This window comes from Myotis lucifugus, unplaced genomic scaffold (assembly GCF_000147115.1).
Source record: "Myotis lucifugus unplaced genomic scaffold, Myoluc2.0 scaffold_262, whole genome shotgun sequence".
Taxonomy (NCBI): domain Eukaryota; kingdom Metazoa; phylum Chordata; class Mammalia; order Chiroptera; family Vespertilionidae; genus Myotis; species Myotis lucifugus.
The window spans coordinates 852,112-875,937 of NW_005871310.1; the positions used below are offsets into that span (position 1 = coordinate 852,112).

The following is a 23,826-nucleotide window of genomic DNA, read 5'->3' on the forward strand; positions in this document are numbered from 1 at the left end:
AAGAGGTCACCGGTCCCATTGGGTCACATGCCTGGGTTTCGGGCTCGATCCCCAATAGGAAGCATGCAGGAGGCAGCCAATCAATGTTTCTCTCTCTTTCTCCCTCTCCCTTCCTCTCTCTCTAAAAGCAATAAAAACATATTTAAAAAAAAAAAAAAAGATAATCACTGTTGCCCTGGTCAGGTGATTCAGATGGTTAGAACATCATCCCAATACGCCAAGAATGCTGGTTTAATCCCCCATCAGGGCACATACAAGAAGCAACCAATGAATGCATAAATAAGTGGGACAACAAATCAATGCTTCTCTCGCTCCCCCTTTCTCTCTGATATCAATAAATTAAAAGAGAGAGAGAGAGAGAGAGAATCACCGTTGAGAGGACTCTGGGAAAATGGCAAGCACAGGAAGCACCAGTCCTATCTCCCAACCCAAGCTACAATTGCACTGGCAGAATCTGTCTGATATAACTGTTTTGGAGGAAGCAGTCCTATGGGATTGAGCCGTCAGCCTGTGGGATCTGATGCTAACTCCGAGCAGGTAGTATCAGAACTGAACTGAATTGAATTATAGGACTCCCAGCTGGTGTCCACAGAGAATTCAAGAACTGGTTAGTGCAGGGAAACTGCCTACATCTAGTCACTGAAGTGCTGGAAATGTGAGTGTTGAGTAAAGAGAAAAACAGAGGAGAGATTTTTCCTTTACGGAATCTAATCATCATTTCTTCAGTGCTGAAGAAAACTGAAAGAACCTGGGTCCCAGGCCCCCAAATCACTAGTTTTATTAAGACTAACAAATCAAACTGAATCCAAAAGGTAGAATTCCAGATCTATAGAGAGGTATTCATTTGAGTGCTACAACCTATAAAAAGCATTTTACCTTCATTATAGGGCACTGGATTGCCAATCTTTACTCCAACTGCTTCCGCTGATTTCAAAACCTCTAACTCCATCAAAATAACTACTCTCCTAGAAAGGCAAAGAAAGAGAATCAAGTTAGAAAAAAATAAATTCAGAAGCCCTTCACATGACAAGCTCCTTAAAAAGCTTTCCCCCAATAATCATTTTGATAAAAACTATTTCCCTTTGTCAGCTGGTTTTCCTTACTGAATAACTTGAGAAATATATGATGGCAATTCCTACATAAGTATTTCCCTTAATCTTTCACTGCATCATTATCAAGGCTTTTTATGATCACAGGGTTTTCATTTCTCATCTCGTCCCTTAATTAAAATGCAGTGTCCTTACGATGTACCGTATCTTCAAGGAGCAAATGATATGATAAGAATTTAGATTGATAAGCACAAGAATATGTGGCACAACAAGAGACTATCTGTTTTTAGAAACATAACACTTATCTAAACAATTACCTTTCCCGGTGAAAACCAGTATGACTGTAGGTTTCTTTTTAAGTAATTATTTCCTAAGGATATACAGTTCTTTGACCTATTTTTAACTCTGATTAAAACCCAGCAATAACTTCCCAAGGGCCACAGGCCAAAAAAACCCTTTCATGTGGCCTTCAGGCTCTGTATGGTCTGGCCTTGCTAAACTCCAGCTCATCTCACACTAGTTCCCCAAGGATCCCTGCTCTATAGGCACACTGTTTTCTTTCAGCTTCTGGTATATGCTATGCTCTCTCCTGCCACAGGGCCTTTGCATATGCCACTCTGATGGGGTGGCCTTCTCTTATTCTGCCTCTTCTAATACTCATTTTTTGGCTTTCATCTCATATCACTTCTTCAAGAGACACTTCCCTAAACGTTAGTTTAGATCAGGTTTCTGTTATCCTCTTTTCTATAGCCATGATTGCTTTCCTTCAGCTCACTTCTATGGGGTTTAATTAACATATATGAACATAAAATTATTACTATACTAGAGGCCCAGTGCACTGGGAGTGGGAGGGGGGGTCCTTCAGCCTGGCCTGTGCCCTCTTGTAGCCTGGGAGCCCTCAGGGGATGTCCGACTGACGGCTTAGGCCTGCTCTGTGGGGAGCGGGCCTAAGCCACAGTCTGGCCTCCCTCTGCAGGAGGCAACTGGTGGGCCAGTCAGGGGACGGTGCTGGCCGGCCCTGGCCCCCCCCATCACCGTCCCCTCCCTCTGCCCACTGGCAAGCGCCTTGGCTGGCCTGGTGCCGCCTGCTGGCTGGGCCAACCGGTCATTCCGCCATTCAGTCAACTTGCATGTTATGCTTTTATTATATAGGATAGTATATATGCTCATTATTTATTCATGCATGCAGGGGTGGGCAAAAGTAGGTTTACAGTTGTTCATATGGAAAATACAATAATTAATGATACAAGAATAAACTCTGTTTTGCATTCACAACTGTAAATCTACTTTTGCCCACCCCTGTATATATAATTGCATATTCATGATTTGATCATCTATTTCTCCTACTAGACTATACTTTCGATGAGGGCAGGTATCCTCTTGTGCTTAATGCACAACTGGTCCACAGTTGTTGCTCAATACAAACTTGTAAGAACGTCATGATCATATCTGTATCTTAAGAAAACAACATGAAAAAGGAATTTTAGGGAAACACAAGTGGAGGCAGAGAGACCAACAGAAAAGAATTGATGGTAGTGGCAATACTGATAAAAACTTTTAAAAGGTGGATGGGTTGAAGCAATATTTAAGGAGTTATAAACTCAACTTCATGTTGCATCTGATGGCCATTATTTTGAATTTTTATACAAATGGTCAGTTTGTGCTATTTTTTATCAGGTTTTCATATCAAGGTTATATTATTTCAATAAAGTAAGTTTGAAACCATCTATTCCTGAAAATCAGATACAGATTCTCTATAAAAATGATCAGATAGATATTTAGTGGTGGATATTCCCCTCCAAAATTATACAAATTAGTTCCTAAAAGAAGAAAGAAAAAGGAAGGTTTATCAATCACTTAGCATTACCCTAATACTAAAACCTTAGAGAAAACATACTAAAAAAACCCCGAAACGTCTTTTATAATAATACATACAACCTAAATAAAATGTTAGCAAGATGAATCCAGCAGCATATCACAAGCACACACCAATCCAAATGTACAGAAAACACAGATAAAAACACATTACGACTTTATAGGGATATAACCAGCAACATCCAGACAGTGAGAAACTGCATGAGGATAAATACCAAATTATATTGCCCTGACAGGTGTGACTCAGTGGTGGGGGCGTCGGTCTGCACAAAGAAGGGTTGTGGGTTCGATTTCCAGGCAAGGGCACATACCTAGGTTGCAGGTTCCATCCCAGTAGGGGCACGTGCAGGAGGCAACCATCGATATGTCTCCATCACATTGATGTTTCTCCCCCCACCCACCCCCGCCTCACTCTTTCCCTTTCACTCTCTTAAAAATAAAACAAAAACAAAAAAACAAAGGGAAAAATACCCTCTGGTGAGGATTAACAAAAATAAAACAAACAAACAAAAAGAATGAATTGCCTGGTTTCTTCTACAACTAAAACAGTAAGGGGGGGAAAAATTTATGGAGGAGGAACCTACAGATTCAGAGACTTAAAAGAACTAGCGTCCTACTGTAGTGTGAACTTTACTTTGGATCCTGATTCAGATAAATTATTTATACAAACACAGACATGAATAGTTGTTTCTCTCTTTCTCCCCGTTCCCTTCCACTCTCTCTAAAAAGCAATGGAAAAAATATCCTTAGGTGAGGATTAACAATAGCAACAAAAAAGGGTTCCTGTCTTTCAAAGATATATGCTAAGGTATTTATGGATGAAATAATATATGTGAGATTTGTTTCAAAATTATAGAGGAGAATAAACGTGGAAGGGACAAAACAAAACTAGATTGACTATCAGGTGGTATAATTTGAAGCTGTATGATGGAACGTATGGGTATTCATATACTACATTCTTTTTATTAAATATGTTTTTATTAATTTTAGAGAGAGGAAGGAAGAGGGGGAGAGAGAGAGAAACATCTTAGGCTGCCTCCTGCACGTGCCCTACCCAGGATCAAGCCCAAAACCTGGGCATGTGCCCCAACCAGGAATCGAACTGGTGACCTCTTGGTGCACAGGACTACACTCAATAAATTGAGCCACACCGGCCAGGGCTTCCTATATTACACTAGAGGCCCGGTGCATGAAATTCGTGCACGGGTGCCGGCAATAGAAGTGCGAGCACCTGCTGTGGAAGGGCAGGTCCCAGCTGACCTCTGGGCCCTGGGCAGCACCTGGGCCCCCCCGCGCAGCCCCCTCCGACTGAGTCACGGCGCCCAAGTCCCCACGCGGAGATGCAGTGAGCACTGCCGGATGCTGTGGGCCAGTGTGTAGCGTGGGCCTCTGGGTGGCCCAACTGTGCTACACGGAAGCCGGGTGGGCAGTGCACTCTCTCCCAGCCGGCCTTGCAGACCCACTCCTGCGCGAACCCACGGGGAGCCCGACTGGCCCCTGCGGGTCCAGCGAGGGTGCAGGGCAGGCTCCTCGCAGGCACCCGGCAAGCCCTGGCATCCCGGGGGAGGGTAGCAGGGGGAGTGAGAGCAAGCTTGGCAGACACCCCACATTCTCACCACACCTGTTACCAAAAAGAGAGGATAAAAAGGACGTATAACCTCCACGACACTGACACAGAATCGACAAATAGATCAATGGAAAAGATGGCAAACTCAGAATAAATTAAACAAATGAAATACCAGTCTCTCTGTATCTACTTCTGCCACCAATCATCAATTCTCTACAGAGCTATCAGAATAACCTTTTGGAAACTTAAATCAGATCATAGCACTGCTACCCTTCTCAACACCCCACGGCTTCCCATCACACTTAGAATAAAACCTAAACTCTTTACTAAGGTCTCTAGGCCCTTCATGATATGGGCTATCCATTTAGAAAAGAATTAAGCTAATTCCTCCTTCATATCCCAGGTAAAAATAAGTCACAGGTGAAGTATTTAATTCCATGTCACAAGATACCATAAACAGACTATAATAAAGCAGGGATAAAATATTTGAAACTGTTAACAAAAAATTAATCAGTATCACAGGTTTAAAAAGAGTTCCTCCCCCTGCCACAAAAAAACATGAACCAAGTATATAATAAAATGCTATTCAGAGAAAAACTACAAATAGTCAATAAATACATGAAAAGATGCTTGATCTCATTAATAAAAATTTAAATTTTAAAAATGATTAGCAATATTTTTTAAAAATTAGAAATACCTAATATATTGAGAGGGTTAAAGGTATTCATTTTTTAAATAAAAGTTTTAAAGATATCATACCAGCCCTAGCCGGTTTGGCTCAGTGGATAGAGTGTTAGCCTGTGGACTGAAGGGTCCCAAGTTCGATTCCGATCAAGGGCACATGCCTGGGTTGCAGGGCACATACAGGAGGCAGCCGATCAATGATTCTCTCTCATCATTGATGTTTCTATCTCTCCCTCTCCCTTCTCTCTGAAATCAACAAAAACATTTTAAAAATAAAATAAAGATATACCATAAAATTCACCTTTTAAAAGTATAATTCAATGATTTTTAGTATAGTCAGAGTTGTACAAGCATCAACAGTACCTAACTTCACCCCCAAAAGAAATCCTGTGGCTCCATCTCCCGCCCTTGGGTACCACTAATCTAACTTTTGTATCTATGGAGTTGCCTATTCAGAAATAGAAACGCGTACACATTATGAGTATGTTAATTGGTGTACTCTCTACAACAGATGTTCTTTGGCCCCACAATACTAATTCCCAGTATAATCTACTCAGAAATAATAGCATGAGCATGTAATATACAAGGATGATTGTTAAAGCTCTGCCTGGAATAAACCTAAATGACCATCAAAAAGGTAAGGAGTAAATAAACCACGATGTACGCGTACAGGCTCCCGGCACAGGCAGGAGAGAACACAAGGCATGCCACCATGCTGAGGCGGGTGGAATAAGGCAAAGCCCATGGGAATGGAATTCCATCCCTGACTGGAGAGAATGAAGCCTGAGTTTTTGTACTCAACCCCAGCAAAGCTCTCCCTCCTCTCCTACAACCTAGAGGACAGAGAAGTGGATAGAAAGCAGACTCAAGCACTCACAAGTAGCCTGGAGTGGAAGATAAGAGGTCCCAAGTGGGAAGGTTGGCAAGGAGCTATGCCTACCCTAGACCAGTCAGAGAAAACATGAAGTCTGGACAGAACTGTCCATATTGAGCATAAACAAGATAGAAAGAAATGACATTGCAACAATGCAACACACCACAATGTATAAAAATTAAAGGAGCAGAGGAAGCAGAGACAATTAAAGAATCCAGTCTGGAACATAGGCCAAGAAAGCGAATAATACTTCTCAAGAGTGGTTTGCAAAATAAAGACTAAAAAGTCAATATAATAAGTCAAAAGATGAGATGAAACAAAAGATTCAGAAAAAAGGTAGAGCTTGAAAAGCTAAGGAAAAAAACTAAGAACAAAAGTAATGCAATTCTATATATGATATTTAAATTATAAACAAGGAACCGAAGAAAGCTAAAAACTGAACTACTAATATGTTGGAAAATCTTTGAGGTTATCGAATGCATGCAGCAGAAAAAAAAAAAAAGACAAAGTTTATCCACAACATCAATAAAAACTGGAACTCAAGTGAAATAAAAATTAAGGGATAACACACAGAAAAATTTCATCGAAAAGAAATGAATCTGCAGACTGAAAGGGGAAAAAATAAGAACAATTGACAGAGAGACAGACTGTTAATTTATTGAACTGGAAACATAAAGAATTCTTTCAGTTAACACTGAATACAGAACCCATTCAGGTTTCATCGATTGTCTCAATGATATCCTTAAAAGCAAAAGGATCCAGTCTGGGATCACTCGTTATATTTCATTACCATCTCTCTTTAGACTCCTTCAACCTGGAACAGTTTCTCAGTCTTTCTTTTATTTTCATGCTTAAGATTGTGAAGATGAGAGGCCAGTTATTTCTGCAGAATGTCCCTCAATGTACCTAAGGCTTCTTCAGGATTAGCTACAGATTATGCATCCTTGGCAAAATATGATATCAGTGAAGCTGTGTTTTTCTCATTGCATCCTATCAGGTAATACACGATTCCTACAGGATTGTCCTGTTACAGGCAATGTTAACATTAATCATTGGAATAAGATGCTGTCTTGCCAGGTTTCCCCACTGTAAAGATGCCACTTTTCCTTTAACAATTCATAATTATGTGTGGGGAGGTACTTTAACCCTATATAACTTGCTCCTCATCAAATTTCCACCCATTGTTTCAGCCCTGACCGGGTAGTTCACTTGGTTAGAGCATCGTCCCAATACCCAAAGGTTTTGAGTTTGATCCCCAGTCAAGGCACATATAAGACTCAACCAATGAATGTTAAGTGGACAGCAAATCAATGTTTGTCTCTCTGTAAAATCAATGAAAAGAAACACACTTTTGCCTGGCCGAGAGTGGCTCAGTGGTTAGTGTGGACCTACGAACCAGGAGGTCACATGCCCGGGTTGTGGGCTCGATCCCCAGTGTGGAGCATGCAGGAGTCAGCCGACCAATGATTCTCTCTCATCACTGATGTTTCTATCTATCCTTCTCCCTTCCTCTCCGAAATTAATAAAAAACAAGACAAAACAAAGCACTTTCACTCACTGTTTCAGCACCTGTGGTAGGCTGAACGATGCACCACCCAAAAGACAGCCAGCCATCTTCTGATCCCTGGAACTCGTGACTGTCAACTTACATGGCAAAGACTAGACCTTGCAGGTGTGATTAAGTTAAGGACTGACATGGTGAGATTATCCTGGATCATCGATGAACCCTAAAGCGATCACATGTATCCTTGTAAGAGGGAGGCAGAAGCACATGTAACACAGACAGAAGAGAAGGCCATGTAACCTGGGAAGCTGAGAATGGAGTGATGCAGCCCTAAGCCAATGCTAGCAACCACCAGGAGTGGAAGGGGCGAAGAATGGGTTCTCCCACAGGACTTCCAGAGAGCGCGTGGCCCTGCCGACACTGTGATTTCAGCTCAGTAAAACGGATTCAACTTCTGACTTCCAGGAAGAATAAATTTCTGTTGTTTAAACCTCCAACCTTGTGGTAATTTGCCACAGCAGCCACAGGAAGCTTATACAGCACCTATTGCTGTTCCCTGAATTATTACCATGATGGTTGCCAAACTATGATACTCTAATTCCATTATCCCTTCTACATTTGTTAAATGGCCTTGTTGTAAGAAAAAGCTTTCTATTTCAGCCATATATTCATTTATTCAATATGGATTTAGAAATTCCTTCCTATTTGATTCAATAGGTTGTAATCTATTACTATACTTATTTTGATTTTTTTTTTTTAAATTGTCCTAGATTTGGCAAGTGCTAAGACCCTTGCAGCTAGTTTCTCTGTCCTTTTGATGGCCCCATCTTACTTTCTGGCACAATAAGATATTTCAGGCTCATCTTGTAATTTCCAAGCCTGTAATAAGACATCCTCCTAGAAGCCCTGATTCCTTTTGTATAAAATGACATTCAGAAACCAAGAACTGAGTGCTAAGTGGGCTCTAACCTAAGGGGGTATTGGTGCTCCAAAACCTCTCAATAGATCTAGAAACACACACACACTATATATACACATACATACGACACACACACGCAAACTAAACGTTTATAACTTTCTATATCTATCAATATACAGTGGAACCTCAGGATTCAACTCAGTTCTCAAGCTTAATTCATTCCAGAAGGCTGTTCGAGAAACAATTTGTTCAAAAACAGAATTATTTTTCCCCATTAGAAATCATGTAAATTGAATTAATTCATTCCAGACCCCAAATGATTCCCTGTTTTAACCTTTCTTATATGCCGTGCATGTGTAATGTACTGTGTCATCTATAAACAAACACTTTCCTTAAATTTATCCAACCTCCCCAACTGGCCTTAAACTAATTACGTTCAGCACTGGTTACAGGGGTGTCTCAGGGAGTCAGCGCCTCTCAGGGAGTCAGCGCGCATGCGGCATCTCTGGCATCTTTGCTTTTTCACTTTTCTGTCACCAGCTAACTGCTTTTCCTTTATCCAACAAGTTTCCTACTTCTTGTGATCATTGCTTCTTTCACACCTTAGCAACATTAGCATTCTTGATGGCCCTTGTTTTAAAATTCAAAACAAACATAGAAAAATATTCATAGAACAATTTACTGAGAAGTTAGGAAGGCAAGGTAGAGCTATAAACTGACTTTACTGGCCCATTCTCTCCTTTGTGGCCTTGAAGACGGGTTTTTGTCACGGCATGAACTGGTTAAGTTAAAACAGACATCCCCCAATTCCCCCCCCCCCCATAAATAAAGGTCAGAGGTCAGAATTGTTCGAGATGGGAGAAGAGAGGTCTGACAGTATACTGAAAACCTCGGGCTTACCAATACCTCCAATTTCAATCCAACATCACAGCTTTTTCTCCCTTGACTGGCTTCCATTGTCCATAATGTATTTATTTATTAGATCAATTTCCCCCATACAGAACCAATCTCCTGCCACCACCCCCACTACTGCACGCACGGACACTACCTTCCTCACCGTGTCGGTGTTCTCATCTGTGGCTCTAGGCCACCTCCACCCAATTAAAAACAAGCATCCTCCTCTCCCCAGTTGGATTCTATCATCTCAAGCTGGGCTGTCACCACTCCCTGCAGTCACCTTCCTTATCCTGCTCAGACTCTCTCCTCACTCCACTCAGTATCAATAACCTGCTGCTGTCCCTCCACTCCCACATCCTCAAATGCCCTCTTCACTGGTTCAGGACTCAACGGCCACTCAGACTCTTCCTCACCCTACTCAGGCTCTGACAACCCATACTGGGCTGCAGCCACCCTCCCTCCATGTGTGTTATTACCTGCTCATGCTCCAACATCCTGTGCCAGCCCATAAGACCCCCTCCTCCCTCTGTGCTGACACCTGGTTCCAGGCCACCACCACCACCCCCTCCCCTGTACACATCTACCTTGCTTGGCCTCACCTAATGGCTTTTGGACAGAATTATTCAGAAAGAAAGCAAGAACAACACAGTCATGCGTGGCTTATCCAAGGGCTATGTGCTGAGAAATGCACTGATAGGTCATTTCAGTGTTGTGCCAACATCATAGCATGCACTTACATAAACCTAGATTGTATAGCTTACTACACACCTGTCTTTTTACTTCATAAACTTAAAACTTTTATTTTTCAATTCTATTTTGTGGTAACAGCTTAAAACACAAACTCATTGTATAGTTGTACAATAATATTTTTCTCTTTTCTCCATTATTATTTAATATTTATTATTTACCATCACCACAGCAAAATGTTTCTTAGAATACAATATATAAATATGATCAAATTATGAATATTTCTCCAGGCTTGGAATTTTTAAAAAATATATTCATTTTACTTTATTATAAAAAATTAGCAAGAAACAAGGGCAAAATTAGTCTATAATCCCATCATTTAATCAAGTCAATGTTTCCATTTAACCCAGTCACCTTTGGTCCCTGGTTCAGGACTCAACAGTCACTTCTGGTCCCTGTGCATATGGTGAGGTACATCATGGATTGATAAAAATTATATCATGTGTGAGTAATTCACACCGGGAAATGATTATCCCTTAATTAAACAAGCACCTCACTTTTAAAGAGAGCTAAAGAGACATCATCATGGGAACAGAAATGCAATCAATAACAAATTTGGCAGATATATGCAAATTGGGACCTTATAATGAGCGTTTTCATGTTGGTACATTATAATTTTAAGCACTGGCAGCTACAGTCTCCACTTACCCTTTATATATTAGTGAAGGCATGTGGAAAATAGTTGAAACTCTCTCTGAATCTAGTATGTGTATATTTTATGGTACTTACTGTATTATTTTTATTTATTGACTGAATTTATTGGGGTGACATTGGTTAATAAAAGTATACAGGTGTACAATTCTAACACATCATCTATACTCTGTACTATGTGTTCACCACTCCAGGCCAAGCTTCCTTCTACCACCATTTATCCCCCCTATAACCTCTTCTACCTCCCCACACTCAATATTCTTCCTTTAAAGCCTTACTCTATAAGCTATTTTCTATTTTTAAAATTTTGTTAACTTTAAACTTTTGGTTAAAAATTCAGACACAAACACACACATTAGCCTACGCCTACGAAGGGTCAGGATCATCAATCTCGCCATCTCCCCCTCCACATCCTGTCCCACTGGGAGGTCTTCGGGACCATGACCTGGGGAGCTGTCACCTCCCATGAGAACAATGCCTTATTCTGGAACCCCTCCTGAAGGACCTGCCCGAGGCTCTTCTTGAAGAGGCGTCACTCTTCAGACTATGTCCATGTGGTTTGTTTTTTTTCATCACAGAATTGCTGTAAGCATTCCTCTCTATTAACAAAAACCTTTCGGTGTTTGAGTCCATGTTTTCAAATTTTTTAAGGAGCTTATTGAAATCTACAAAAGCTTCTGCTAAACCCTTCACTAAGTTTTTTTCTATGTTAAGAACAGTTTGTTGATTTTAAGAGAGAATCATTGATTGGCTGCCTCCAGCATGTTCCTACCAGGAATGGAGCCCACAACCCGGGCATGTGCCCTGCCCGGTAATTGAACCGGCAACCTCACGGTGCATGGGATGGTGCACAGGTCGACCGACGCCCAACCAACTGAGCCACAGCAGCCAGGGCTTCACTACATTTTCTTGGGGGTTCTTCTTTTTCTCCTGCAGTTTCCTTTCCCTTGCCTCTTCTTCAGCTATGCATTTCTGTTCTAACAACTTATTAGTCAATTCCTCAGGAACCATCTCTAGAAGCTCCTCCACTTCATCCTCATCACACAGGTTCAAGCTGTTTGCCATCTCAACCACAGCATCGTTGATTTTTGCAGCCTTCTCATCCTTGGCAAATTCTTTGAAGTCATAAATGAACCTCTTGAGTGTCTTCTTCCAGATGCCATTTATACCCTGCTTGGTGACATCACCTCAAGCCCAAGCAAGGTCCTGATGCAGTCAGAAGATGTTGCAATCCTTCCTTCCAAAACTGCAGCAGTGTCTCCCTCAGTTGTAGCAATAGCCTGGGCAAAGGTCCTCCTCAGGCAGTAGGCCTTAAAAGCTGCTATAGCTCATTCCTTGGGTCTGAGTTGGAATTTGGAGGGAGCAACACCACTTTGATGTTGTATCGATGCCACCAATAAAGCTCTCCCTCCTGGGAGTATGCCCGTGCCTTTCCCTCCCCCTTTTCCCTCCCCATTCCAGCCCCAGGCACCTTACCATTAGCTTCCTCGCTCCCAAGATCCAAGGGCCCTTCCTTTACCTCCTTAACTCATTTCCTAAGTCCATTTCTTCCAGGAATTACTTTTCCTAAATCTGTTAATTTATCCAATAAATGTTCTCTTAGAGGGAAAAAAAAAAAAGACTACCAATGAAAGGATATTCAGGAGCATCCTATATAATAAAATTCTAATATGCAAATCGACTGAACAGCAGCACGAACAGTCACTATGACGTGCACTGACTACCAGGGGGAAGACGCTCAACGCAGGAGCTGCCCCCAGTCAGCTTCTTAGTGGCAGTGGGCACTTACTGATATGCTTGAAGGCTCTGAGGTTCTCACTGTGCCCCAAAGGGTTTCAATGTGTGGCCTGCAATGCTGCTCACAAGCAAAACTATTATTCTATCCTTAAAAGATTTCAAACCTAGCTGGTATTGACTTGGCCTCCTTATGGATGAAAGTTCTTTCAGGCATTTGTTTCCAGAATAAGGAGGTCTCAATGACCCCTGCGAACACCCCCATCTGGGAGGAAGCTGCCCCCGAGTTCCTGCCCCGATGCCAATCCAGTTCCTCCCCATATGTCTCTGGGTTCCCCAAAGCTGCCACCCCAGTGCTGGAGCCCGAAGGATCGAGTCTGAGTAAGTCCTCCTAAAGGGTCTCCTGTAGCCTCTGTCACTTAGCCACAACCCCCACTGGTTTTCACAGCCCGAAGTTACAGGACTTCTCTTCGCTCTGGAATCCTGGGCTGGGTGTCGGGTGTGGGACTGGGACTGGGACTGGGACTGGGACTGGGACCCCTTGCTTCTCATGGGGGAGCTCCACAGCCTAGATATCCCACCCAAAAAAACACTATAAGTGGGTGTCAGACCAGCCTATTCTGTGCCTCCACCCCTCCTACCAATCTCAATGTACTTTCTTTACTTCTCTAGTTGTAGGACTTCCATTCAGCCAAATTTCATGTGGTTCTGACTGATGGTTGTTCTGAATTTTAGTTGTAATTTTGATGTGGTTGTGAGAGGCAGCGAGTTTACTTACGCTGCCACGCTGGCTCTCTAGGCCTAACCTTGTCCTTTAACATCGCAAACAAACTTTTTGCTTTGGCTGATCGTCATGGTGCTGATGGGAATACACTTCTGTGTCTGGTCATCAATCTAAGTCATTAGAAATTTCTCCATGTCTGTTATAGGCCCTTCTCTAATTTTTGTTAATCCTGTTGCCTTTAACAAAGCAGATCCTTTAGCTTCCATCACTTTATTCTTCTTCAAGATCATAGCCATGGTAGAATGACACATGCCCAACTGGTGAGCAATAACCATCCTGATTTTCCACCTTCGTAGTCCTTAATGAATTTTAATTGTTTCCAGGTCAATCACTCGATGTGGTCTCTGCTGACAACATTAGCAGGATTTTCTATGTTTAGGGGCCAAAATTAAAATAGCACAAGGTAGACCTGGCCAGTGTTTCTCAGTGGTTAGAATGTCAGCCCACACAAGAAGGTCCTGGGTTTGATTCCCAGTCAAGGGTTATAGGTTATGGGTTCGCTCACACCCCCACCCCCATTGGGCTCATTTCGGAGGCAACCAGTCGATGTGTCTCTTTCACATCGATGTTTCTCCCTCTTCCACTCACTGAAAAGCAATTGGAAAAAAAAGGCAACCAGTCGATGTGTCTCTTTCACATCGATGTTTCTCCCTCTTCCACTCACTGAAAAGCAATTGGAAAAAAAAAAAAAAAAAACACAAGTCAAGCACAGGAAAAAATAATGCAATCAAGAGCCAAAGCAACCCTGAGAAGTTTGTTTTACAGCAAACTTCTTTTATAAGTACACTCCAAAATGATATATATAAAGCCTAAGCAGCCTTTATGACCGAATGACCAGAACAACCAGTCGACCAGTTGCTATGACAAGCGCTGACCACCAGGGGCAGGCGCTCAACGCAGGAGCTGCCCCCTGGTAGTCAGTGAGCTCCCACAGCCAACCTCCCATGGCCAGCCAACCCCCGCAGTCCCTCCCCACAGCCAGCCGGCCCACATCAGCCCCTGGTGCTAAACCATTCATAGACAACCTGCTTTTGGGTCGGGGTTTCGTATGTAGCAGAGCAGCTCCCTCACTGCAATCTATTGACACAAGGGTTTTGTCTCGCTCCCATCCTCTCCCTTCCCCGGGGGCCGCCCACCCACCACAGTGGTGGCGCGGTGGTGAGGGAAGGAGGAAGGGGGGAGGCAGAGAACCACACGGTGGTGGGGTACAGACGGCAGTGTCCGTTCCTTCCACACCCAGCCCAGCAACTGTCACCCCCTCTCCTGACCCCGCTGGGGCCTTTGGGCCCCAGGCTGGGACAGGGAACTGGGGGTGGGTGGCGGCAGATGCGAACCCTTTCCGGGGGGGCCAAGGGCCGGCTCCCTCCTTGGGGCCGGCGGCCAACCTCCCGCAGTCCCTACCCCAAGCTGGCAGGCCCCAATCGGTCCTGATCGCTGGCCAGGCCTAAGGACCCCACCCGTGCACGAATTCGTTCACCGGGCCTCTAGTAGTATAATAAATACATTAACAAGTAACAGTCATTTATAATCAAGTATTATATACTGTACATAATTGTATGCGCTTTGCTTTTATACAACCAGCAGAGCAGGTTTTTTTACACCAGCATCACCACAAACACGTGAGTAATGTATTGCACTATGTTACCATGGCTACAATGTCACTAGGAGATAGAAATTTTTCAGCTCCATTGTAATCTTATGGGACCACTTGTATATGTGATCCATTATTGACTGAAACGTTATGCGGTGCATGGCTGTATTTGTATTATCATTCTAATCTCAAATATATTTCTACCTATCCACCAATCATTGATAAATATGCACTGGGAGATATTTGGAATGATGCTCACTAAATGATGTTTATTTCTAGGCTGTACAAATTTTAGATAATTTCTTCCTTCTTTGTACCTTTTTCTGTATTTCTTAGATTATACTTTGTGTCATTTTTTATTAAAGTAGACATTTTTCTTAAAAAATTGAATACACATATAAAGATAGAGTCTCAGATATATTTAAGGAAACATTGGTAAACATTTTTCAATAGTAAAATACTATATACAATTTAGATGTAAGTTTAGTTATGGTAAATCCATACAGTTGCATACTAAGTAACATAACATAGAGGTATACCTAGGGACATGTAAAAATAATGATCACTATCAAGTTAAAAAAGGGTATTATACAACCATAGTGGTTATGAAGTATTTTAAAAAGAAAATATAGATTAAGTATTTATATTCATAGAAAAAAACTGGAAGGATAGACAACAAAATGTTAATCATAGTTATTTCTAGGCAATGGGATTACAGTTATTTTTCTTTATATATATATGCATATATATATATATATATACATATATATATACACACACACACACACACACACACTAGAGGCCCGGTGCACAAAATTCGTGCACAGGTAGGGTCCCTAGACCTGGCCGGTGATCAGGGCTGATCAGGGCTTTGGGCTGCTGGCCGGGGCCTTCCTTTTCTGACTGCCGGCTGCCAGCCAGGGCCTTGGGGCCTTCCTTCCTAGCTGCCGGCCAGGGCCTTCCTTCGTTCCATGTTGCCCCTGGTGGTCAGCCCATGTCATAGTGAGCGACCAAACTCCCGGTCAAACTCTCAAGGGGACACTTTGTATATTAGCCTTTTATATAGATAGATAGATAGATAGATAGATAGATAGATAGATAGATTACTTGTATTGCAAAAGTTGTTTTGCAAAACATAATGACAAGAACACAAAATTCTATCAGGGTGAAGATCGACTACATGATATATGGATTTTTTTTTAATGTAGGAGTAACCACAAAGAAAACATAAATAGAATGTATAACTTCAAAACCAGTAGAAGAAAAAAAGAGAATTAACAAAATCAATCAATCCAAGGTAGCAAGAGAAAACAGTAAAGCAAAAACAGTAAAGACACAAAATTTAGGGGGAAAGATCAATAATAAATTAAGCAGAATAAACTCACTAATTAAATAAACTCACTATATGCTATCTATAAAGACATCCAAAACTAATAATATCAAGGTTGAAAGAATAAAGATATATAAAACAAATATAAGTAAAAAAAGTTATTTGGAAATGACAGCTAATAATGTAACATACATTAACATACCCTTATTAAGGTGGGAATGCTTGCCATATTTGCTCATGTGTTCTGGTTGTGTTTTGTAATTAAAAACTAAAAACTTGAGAAAATAAATGTAAAGCCACTCCCCAACAAAAATGCCTTATTTTATCAATGGTTACTCATGAGTGAGTAACAGTTCATCACTGTGTCTCTAGAACGTAGCATCTGTAGTTACTCAACATTCTCTATATTGGCTGGATATAGTTTTTACTATGAAAGACTCAAGAATGCAAAAACAGAGCTGCATTACATAATTTATTATATCTTTTTTTGCTCTGATAAGTGGCCCCTTTTTATTGAGATACTCTGAGAGAGAATCCTAAAAACAGTGCTTCTGAAGAGATTAGAAACAGACATTTAGTGAATATGACAGGTTAGAAAAATAGTGTTCAACCCATCACTGCATTCTGCTTTAATCCCCTGCTCTGAAATTCCCAACGTTTCCATATTTTTCTCCCTTGGTGCCAGGATTTAGTCACCTGAGTAGAGAAATCAATAGCTGTACATTCTTAGCTGAAAGCTCATCATTGCCTTTTGGATTCCAAATTGAATTCTGGCATCCAATGAACTGTTCAAAAATTAGCCCCATTCTATAACACAATAAAAGAGAAAAAACACACCACATACCTGCCATCTTTCAGCGTGTTAACAATAAATCGGTTAATCTGGCAAATACAGTTGCTAGACAATCGTTCATCTTCAACAAGAGTGTTCAACTGTGTTGCCAACATAAAAGCTGAAAAGCAGAGATTACTTTAGTCTCCAAAACATTTTAGCCATGACAATCTGAAAGCTAATCACACCTTTACTAGCAAAGAATCATGCCTTAAATATGTTCCTGAAATTAAAACTAGTCAGACTGATTCTGCATAGTGAAAAACAGTATAATTTGCTGTGCATTAAACAGCTGCTGCTACTCTAAAATGTATGCATTTCTTAAAGCAACCCAACTCATTTTTTTCCATCATTCAGGTCTCACGACAAAGACTAAAAAATCTTTTCTAAGTCCTTCACATTGTGACTAGAGATAGCAAGCATATATTCTGCAAATTCTCTCCTTTCTCCCAGGTAAAGCTTCCAACATGGAAATAAAAACCCATAAAGGCAAGTATAGGACAGCTAACCCATCATATTCACTAAATGTCAATATCATCCTGAGGGAAATTAATCAAAGAAAGCATAGAGCACCAGTTAGAGAGAATTAATTAAGCCAAGTGGCAGCTTTCCACTAGATCCAGTCTATTGTTAGAACGCTCTCTGCCAGGTGCAATTCTGTCTGAATGAATTACATAGCCAAGCAAATGCAGACTTCTGGAATGCCCCAAATTACTGCAATCGTAATGTTGGGTATGCTTTCATTACTTAAATACAAATTCCGAGATTTATACATCATACTTACAGGATAGAGTGTTCACCCCATCACTCATAAGCAGTCGATAACGGGGCGGACTGTTCCCTGTAGTGATGGGACGGATGTTCTAGAAGAGAAAACTCGGTTCATTAGCCAGGTTGTCTGCCCAGTCCCCAGGGATAAGTAAACCTAAGTGGCAGGAGAGTAGGCCTGCCATTAGATCAACACAAACTGATCTGCTTGCTCATTCTCTCAACATTTAAATCCAAGTAAAAGAAAATCAGCTTTGATGATTGTCCCACCAACCTCTTTCACTAATATTATGAAACAAACATAGATGAGAATAAAATGTTGCCAATACTCTTGTGTTCTCTTCCCTAACTCCAATTTGTTGAAAACCAACTCTAAAAAAAAATATAACAAAGTACCTAATATATGCAAGGTACTGTGTAGGAAACATGCTAAAAATACAAAATGAAAAAAAAAAAATTCGTACCCTGAAGGGGCTTATAATGAGGGTAGAGCTGGAGGCCAAGAGACATAAGAGAAGTGTGCACATAATGACATGGGGCAGAACTGAGACATTTATTCCAACTGGAAGGAAATCAGAGGAAGCTTTAAGTGAAATATGTAAACAGAGCCTTACAGGGCTAATAAGCCTTGAGACAACTGGCTAACAGACAGAATCTGCAGGTATAATCCATGATTCTGCTTCTATTGATTTTCTAAATTCCCACGAAAATTTGAGAACCCCTTAAATGATAGGGTTAACAAAGAATGTTCTTGTTTGGTTGGGGTTTTTTTTTGTTTTGTTAATCCTCACCTGAGGATATTATTTGCATTGATTTTTAGAGAGAGTGGAAGGGAGAGGGAGAGACAGAGAGAGAAACATTGATGTGAGAGAGACACATGGATTGGTTGCCTCCTGCAAGTGCTCTGACCCGGGCTGGGGATCCAGCCTTCAATTGAGATTGTGCCCTTGACCTGAATCAAACGTGCGGCCCTTCTACTGAGCCAAACCAGCCAGGGCTAATGAAGAATTTTAAGCAGACAAGTTCATTTTACAGAGAGGCAATATGTAAGGCAGATTTGAGCAAGACAAACCTAAGGGCAGAAAGATAAGGAGGCAGTTATAATGATGTGCAGCACTACAGCATCCATTAATTGTGGAAAGAACAGAGGGGCAAAATCTCAGATTTGAATCTCCAAAGGTCTCCCTCTGGCTAAACTAATATGTATATTTTTAAAAGCCTGGTTCCTTTCTCAGGGTTATAACATGAACTGGCCTATTTTTTGTGATGGAGAGAATTTCCTAAAGTGAACAAATCTTTATGTCCTTCATCGAATGTAATTTACGATTACATATAAATTTAAAAACTGCTTGACATAAAATATATATAGTTACTTACAATGACTTGAGGATGGGTTTTATGGATGTCTCTCGTGTTGCATTATGGCTAAAGAGTAAAACAGATTTTTTTGAGATATTTGCACAAATCATGATTAAACCTGGGCATATTCTAATAACAACATAAATTGATGAACAAAAACAGATCCAGAGACAGAGAAACATCTATCAGACCGTCACCCTCAGAGGGGAGGTAGGGGAGGGTGGGGGTTAGGGGGAGAGATCAACCAAAGGGCTTTTATCCAGCATTTAGCCTTCCCCAAGGGCCCCAGCCCCCAGGGGGGTGAGGGCATGAGTGGGGGGTAGGGGGGTAATGGGGGGGTAAGGACACATATGTAATACCTTAATCAATAAAGAAAAAATAAATAAAAATTTTTTAAAAAAAGAAAAAGACTCAAGCTGCTGAACACCCTAAAAAAAACAAAACTGGACATATTTTTACAGTTTAGCATTTGTAATAAACTATACATAACAGAGCCTTTGGGGGGCTTATCATTTGAAAATCTAGGTTAAGTTTTATCACTCTGGACAAATTATAAAATTATAAAAGTGAGATACATGCTTAACAACAAGGATACACTCACTACATCTAAAATACCGGCATCACATAACACATTAATTCTCTATAGTGCCCATTACTAGGGAATTAAATAAATATGCTAAAATCTTAAAACAGAGTATTATAAACACTTAAAGAGAAGTTACTTATATAATACTGGCTGCCTCTTTTTAAAAAATATATATTTTTATTGATTTCAGAGAGGACGGGAGAGGGAGAGATAGAAACATCAATGATGAGAGAGAACCATTGATTGGCTGCCTCCTGCATGCCCCCCACTGGGGATTGAGCCCACAACCTGGGCATGTGCCCTTGACCAGAATCAAACCTGGGACCTTTCAGTCCGAAGGCTGATGCTCTATCCACTGAGCTAAACTGGCTAGGGGTGGTTGCCTCTTTTTTTTAATTAAATTTATTGGGGTGACATTGGTTAACAAAATTATATAGGTTTAAGACGAACAACTCTACACCACATCATCTGTACACTGCATTGTGTGTTCACAAGTCAAGTCTCCTTCCGTCACCATTTATCCCCTTTTTACCTTCTTCTATTTCCCTCCACCCCCTTTTCCCTCAGGTAATCACCATGCTGTTGTCTGTGTCTCTGAGGGTTTTGTTTGTTTTTTTGTCTAATTCCTTTACCTTTTTCTTTTTCTTTTTTAATATATATTTTATTGATTTTTTACAGAGAGGAAGGGAGAGGGAGAGAGAGAGAGAGAAACATCGATTCAGCTGCCTCTTGCACGCCCCCTACTGGGGATGTGCCCGCAACCAGGGTACATGCCCTTGACCGGAATCGAACCTGGGACCCTTCAGTCCGCAGGCTGAGCCAAACCGGTTAGGGCTCCTTTACCTTTTTCACTCAGCCCCACAAACCCCTTCCCCTCTGACAGCTGTCAGTCTGTTCTCTATGAATGAGTCTCTTTCTATTTTGTTGGGTGCCTCCTGTAAGAGGAACTAGGTGAGTGGGGAGACATTGTGAGGCAGACTGCACTGAATCCTCCTTTATACCTTTTGAATTTTAAATCTCACGGCTCTATTAGCAATTATAAAAATTATTTCAACAGCTCTGGTCAGTGTGGCTGTTGGTTGGGTGTTACCCAGGTATACACCAAAAGGTTGCCGGTATGATTCCTGCTCAGGGCATATTCCCGGGTTGCAGGCTCCATCCCCAGCAGGGAGCATGCAGGAGGCAGCCAATCAATGTTTCACTTTCACATTGTTTCTCTTTCTTTCTCTTTCTCTCTCTCTCTCTCTCCCTTATTCTCTCTCTAAACATAAATAATAATAATTTCTATAGAAAAAACTATCAAGCAAGTTTTAGTTTGTTTTTAAAAAGCCATCACGTAAAGATAACCATAAGAAAAACTAACGATCGGTTTTCTGACCTCTGCTTCTGCCCATACTGAAATAAATGATACCAGATTAGCTCTTCAAACATAAGCTAAAACACTGGGCAAAAGTATATAAACTGTCCTCAATGCCAACAACAGGGAAAGCAAAACTGATCCTTGAAAAAGGGGAGACAAATGAGGTGAGCCCTATGTTCACTCAGGCTTTCTTTCTGCACTTTGGGGACCATCGTGCAGGGAAGGGAACCCGAGAAGAACATGGAAGCCCTACTGAGTACAGATCAGAGTTCAGGGAGGTGAGTTAGCTTGACTTGGTGGGTGCGGAATACCAGAGGGAGGAGCTACTAGTACACAGAGAAGCTTCAATAACCTACCCGGCTGAATTGTAATTATGCATATACAAAGTGAGACTCCACAAGGCCAGGCAAAGAATAAGCATTCAGAGAGCTATACGCTGAAAAATCACTGCCGCCCACAAAGGCTGTCATACATTTGTGTTCCAACCAGCCGGAGTGGAAAGAACTCAATGAACATGGTGCATTCAGTAGACACCTCAGAAAGGCCATATTTAGAAAGAGGACTAAACTAAGCCCAGAGTAAAATCTACTCCAGACCCACTCCATCGCAAAAGGATCAGATGATCTGCAAGTAAATTAACAGCCTGCTAGACAACTCCATATTATCTAAAGAAATATACATAATCCAGACACTAAATGTAATAGTCATAATGTCTAGTATCTAGTCAAAAATTACTAGACATTCTTTTATTGAATACCATCCACCACAGCACAAAAGGCAAAATGTGGTCCGATAACATTAAATATTGTTACAGTTGCTTTAAGGTCAAGCTGAACCTGCTGCATTTGTGCACACTGGTGCAAGACTTACACGTTTATCTCTCCACATTGGTAATTCACTATAAATGTCTACGTATTTTGGTTTTGGAGGAAGAACAGGATTTGAAATAGATGAAAGACCTTTGGAAATCAAGGGTTCTGGAAAATTATCAGTCACTTGTATAACCTTGGATGCCATGTTCAACAGGCTGCAACTTTCCAAGGAATGTGCTAATGGCTGAACTGGCAAAGTTATTTTGCAGCATCTGAGCAAAGCTAGAGACCTGGGAGCTCTGAAACCAGTCATTGTTGGCAGACAGTTTCTCACCAAAACTGGCCTTCCTATCTGCTAGTAGGCTGGACACCCAAGGCAGGCAGCTCAAGCCGGGGCCATAAGCCATGGAGCGTGCGAGCAGACCGTTGCTTCAGAATACACATTTTTTAAAATATATTTTTTAGTGATTTCAGAGAGGAAGGGAGAGGGATAGAGAGATAGAAACATCAATGATGAGAGAGAACCATTGATCAGACGCCTCCTGCACCCCCCTACTGGAAATCGAGCCTGAAACCCCAGCATGTGCCCTAACCATGACCTCCTGTTTCATAGGTTGACGCTCAATCACTGAGTGATCCAGTGTGCCAGTGTGGATGGAGAGAACTAGATGGAGGTAAGAGATATATGTGGAAGAAAAGTGCATGTGACTTGGTGATGGACTGGACATTCAGGGTGATGTAGGAAGCATGATTCCTCAGTTTCTGGCTGGCATAATGTAAAGGACATTGGTTCAATTCATCCAGACAGAGAACGCGAAGAGGCCCTGATTTGGGAAGATAATGGATCTGCTTTGGGACGTGCTGAATTTAAAATGCCTTGGAGATACCAGGTGGGCAGGGAGATTACAGAGGTTGTCTTTCATCGTTAAGGTCCTCCTGACAAAGGAATCTGTGAGCAATTAACAAGAGATTGTTTGGGGGAGAAGAGGGCCTAGAGCCCAGCCTAGTGTCAACAAACATTTACAACGCGGGAATGCCAATAAGATGGGGAAAGACCAGCCAAAGGAGCTACAAGAGCCAAAAGGAAAGAGTGTCACCAGAAGGAAGCAATACTCCAGGGACTCAAACACTCAGGAGAACTCTACTAAACTGAAAACTAAAAAGTGTCCGTTGGATTTAGCGACTTGGAGGCACTGTTAATTTCAGCCACGGTTATGTCTACAGTGATCAAGGGGGTGTCTGATTGGAGTGGGTTAAAGGGCTGATAATGAAATAGCTGAAAACAGACAACTCTGGAGAAGTCTGGCTGTGGATGAAGGGGCGGAAAGCGGCCGTGGATGGGAGGGGGTGGAATCCACAGCTTATTTTGTTTCGTATTCTTAAGCAGGAAAACGTAAGCATGTTTAAAAGATAGGAAAAATTCTCCCAAGAAAGGGTGATGACTCTAGGGAATGACCCGACGGTTCCCCCCGTCCCCGCTATCTCCCCCTCCCGCGTTCTCTCCCCATCGCCCCCAGCTCCTCTCCCCCTTCTCCACTACGCACAGCCCCAAGACCCACGCCACCCGGGCCCGCCAGCCCGGCTCGCAGGCGTCTCCTCACCGCAATGGCCCCTTCGCTCAGGTGTCCCCCCATGACTGCGCCGCGCCAACTCCCGCGTTTCTGATCCTCGGAAGCACCGGCTTCACGGCCCGGGTCCGGCGCGCTCTAAAGCAATTGGCCCGAGGAGCCGCGTACGCCACTTCCGCCTCCTGACGTGCGCACGGCGCAGGGGCGGGCCTAGGAGCTGAGCAGCCACCGCATTGGCCGAGGCAGGGCGGGAGGCCCACGTGACCCTTCGGAGCCCAGGTTCCGGGCCGCTTCCCGGGAAAACTGGGCCCGCAAGGCGGGGAGCTGAACTGCCG

At 42.1% G+C, this 23,826-nt stretch overlaps 1 protein-coding gene across 5 annotated transcripts in view; it reads right to left on the bottom strand.

Moving 5' to 3' along the window:
• RPA1 (replication protein A1) overlaps positions 1 to 23,639 on the bottom strand; it is a 51,676-nt gene extending 28,037 nt beyond the window's left edge. Inside the window, exons 1-5 of one of the 5 annotated variants that reach the window (XM_023762804.1) lie at positions 23,525 to 23,639; positions 19,184 to 19,232; positions 17,823 to 17,901; positions 17,051 to 17,159; positions 877 to 965 (exon numbers count right to left, since the gene is read on the bottom strand). In XM_023762804.1, the coding sequence (XP_023618572.1) occupies positions 877 to 965; positions 17,051 to 17,159; positions 17,823 to 17,850 (226 nt within the window). In that variant the 5' untranslated portion in view covers positions 17,851 to 17,901; positions 19,184 to 19,232; positions 23,525 to 23,639. Of the gene's footprint in view, positions 1 to 876; positions 966 to 17,050; positions 17,160 to 17,822; positions 17,902 to 19,183; positions 19,233 to 23,524 lie in introns of those variants that run through there. The other 4 variants (XM_014464711.2, XM_023762806.1, XM_023762807.1 and 1 more) reach the window with 4 other exon arrangements.
• Between the last annotated feature and the right edge of the window lie 187 nt (positions 23,640 to 23,826).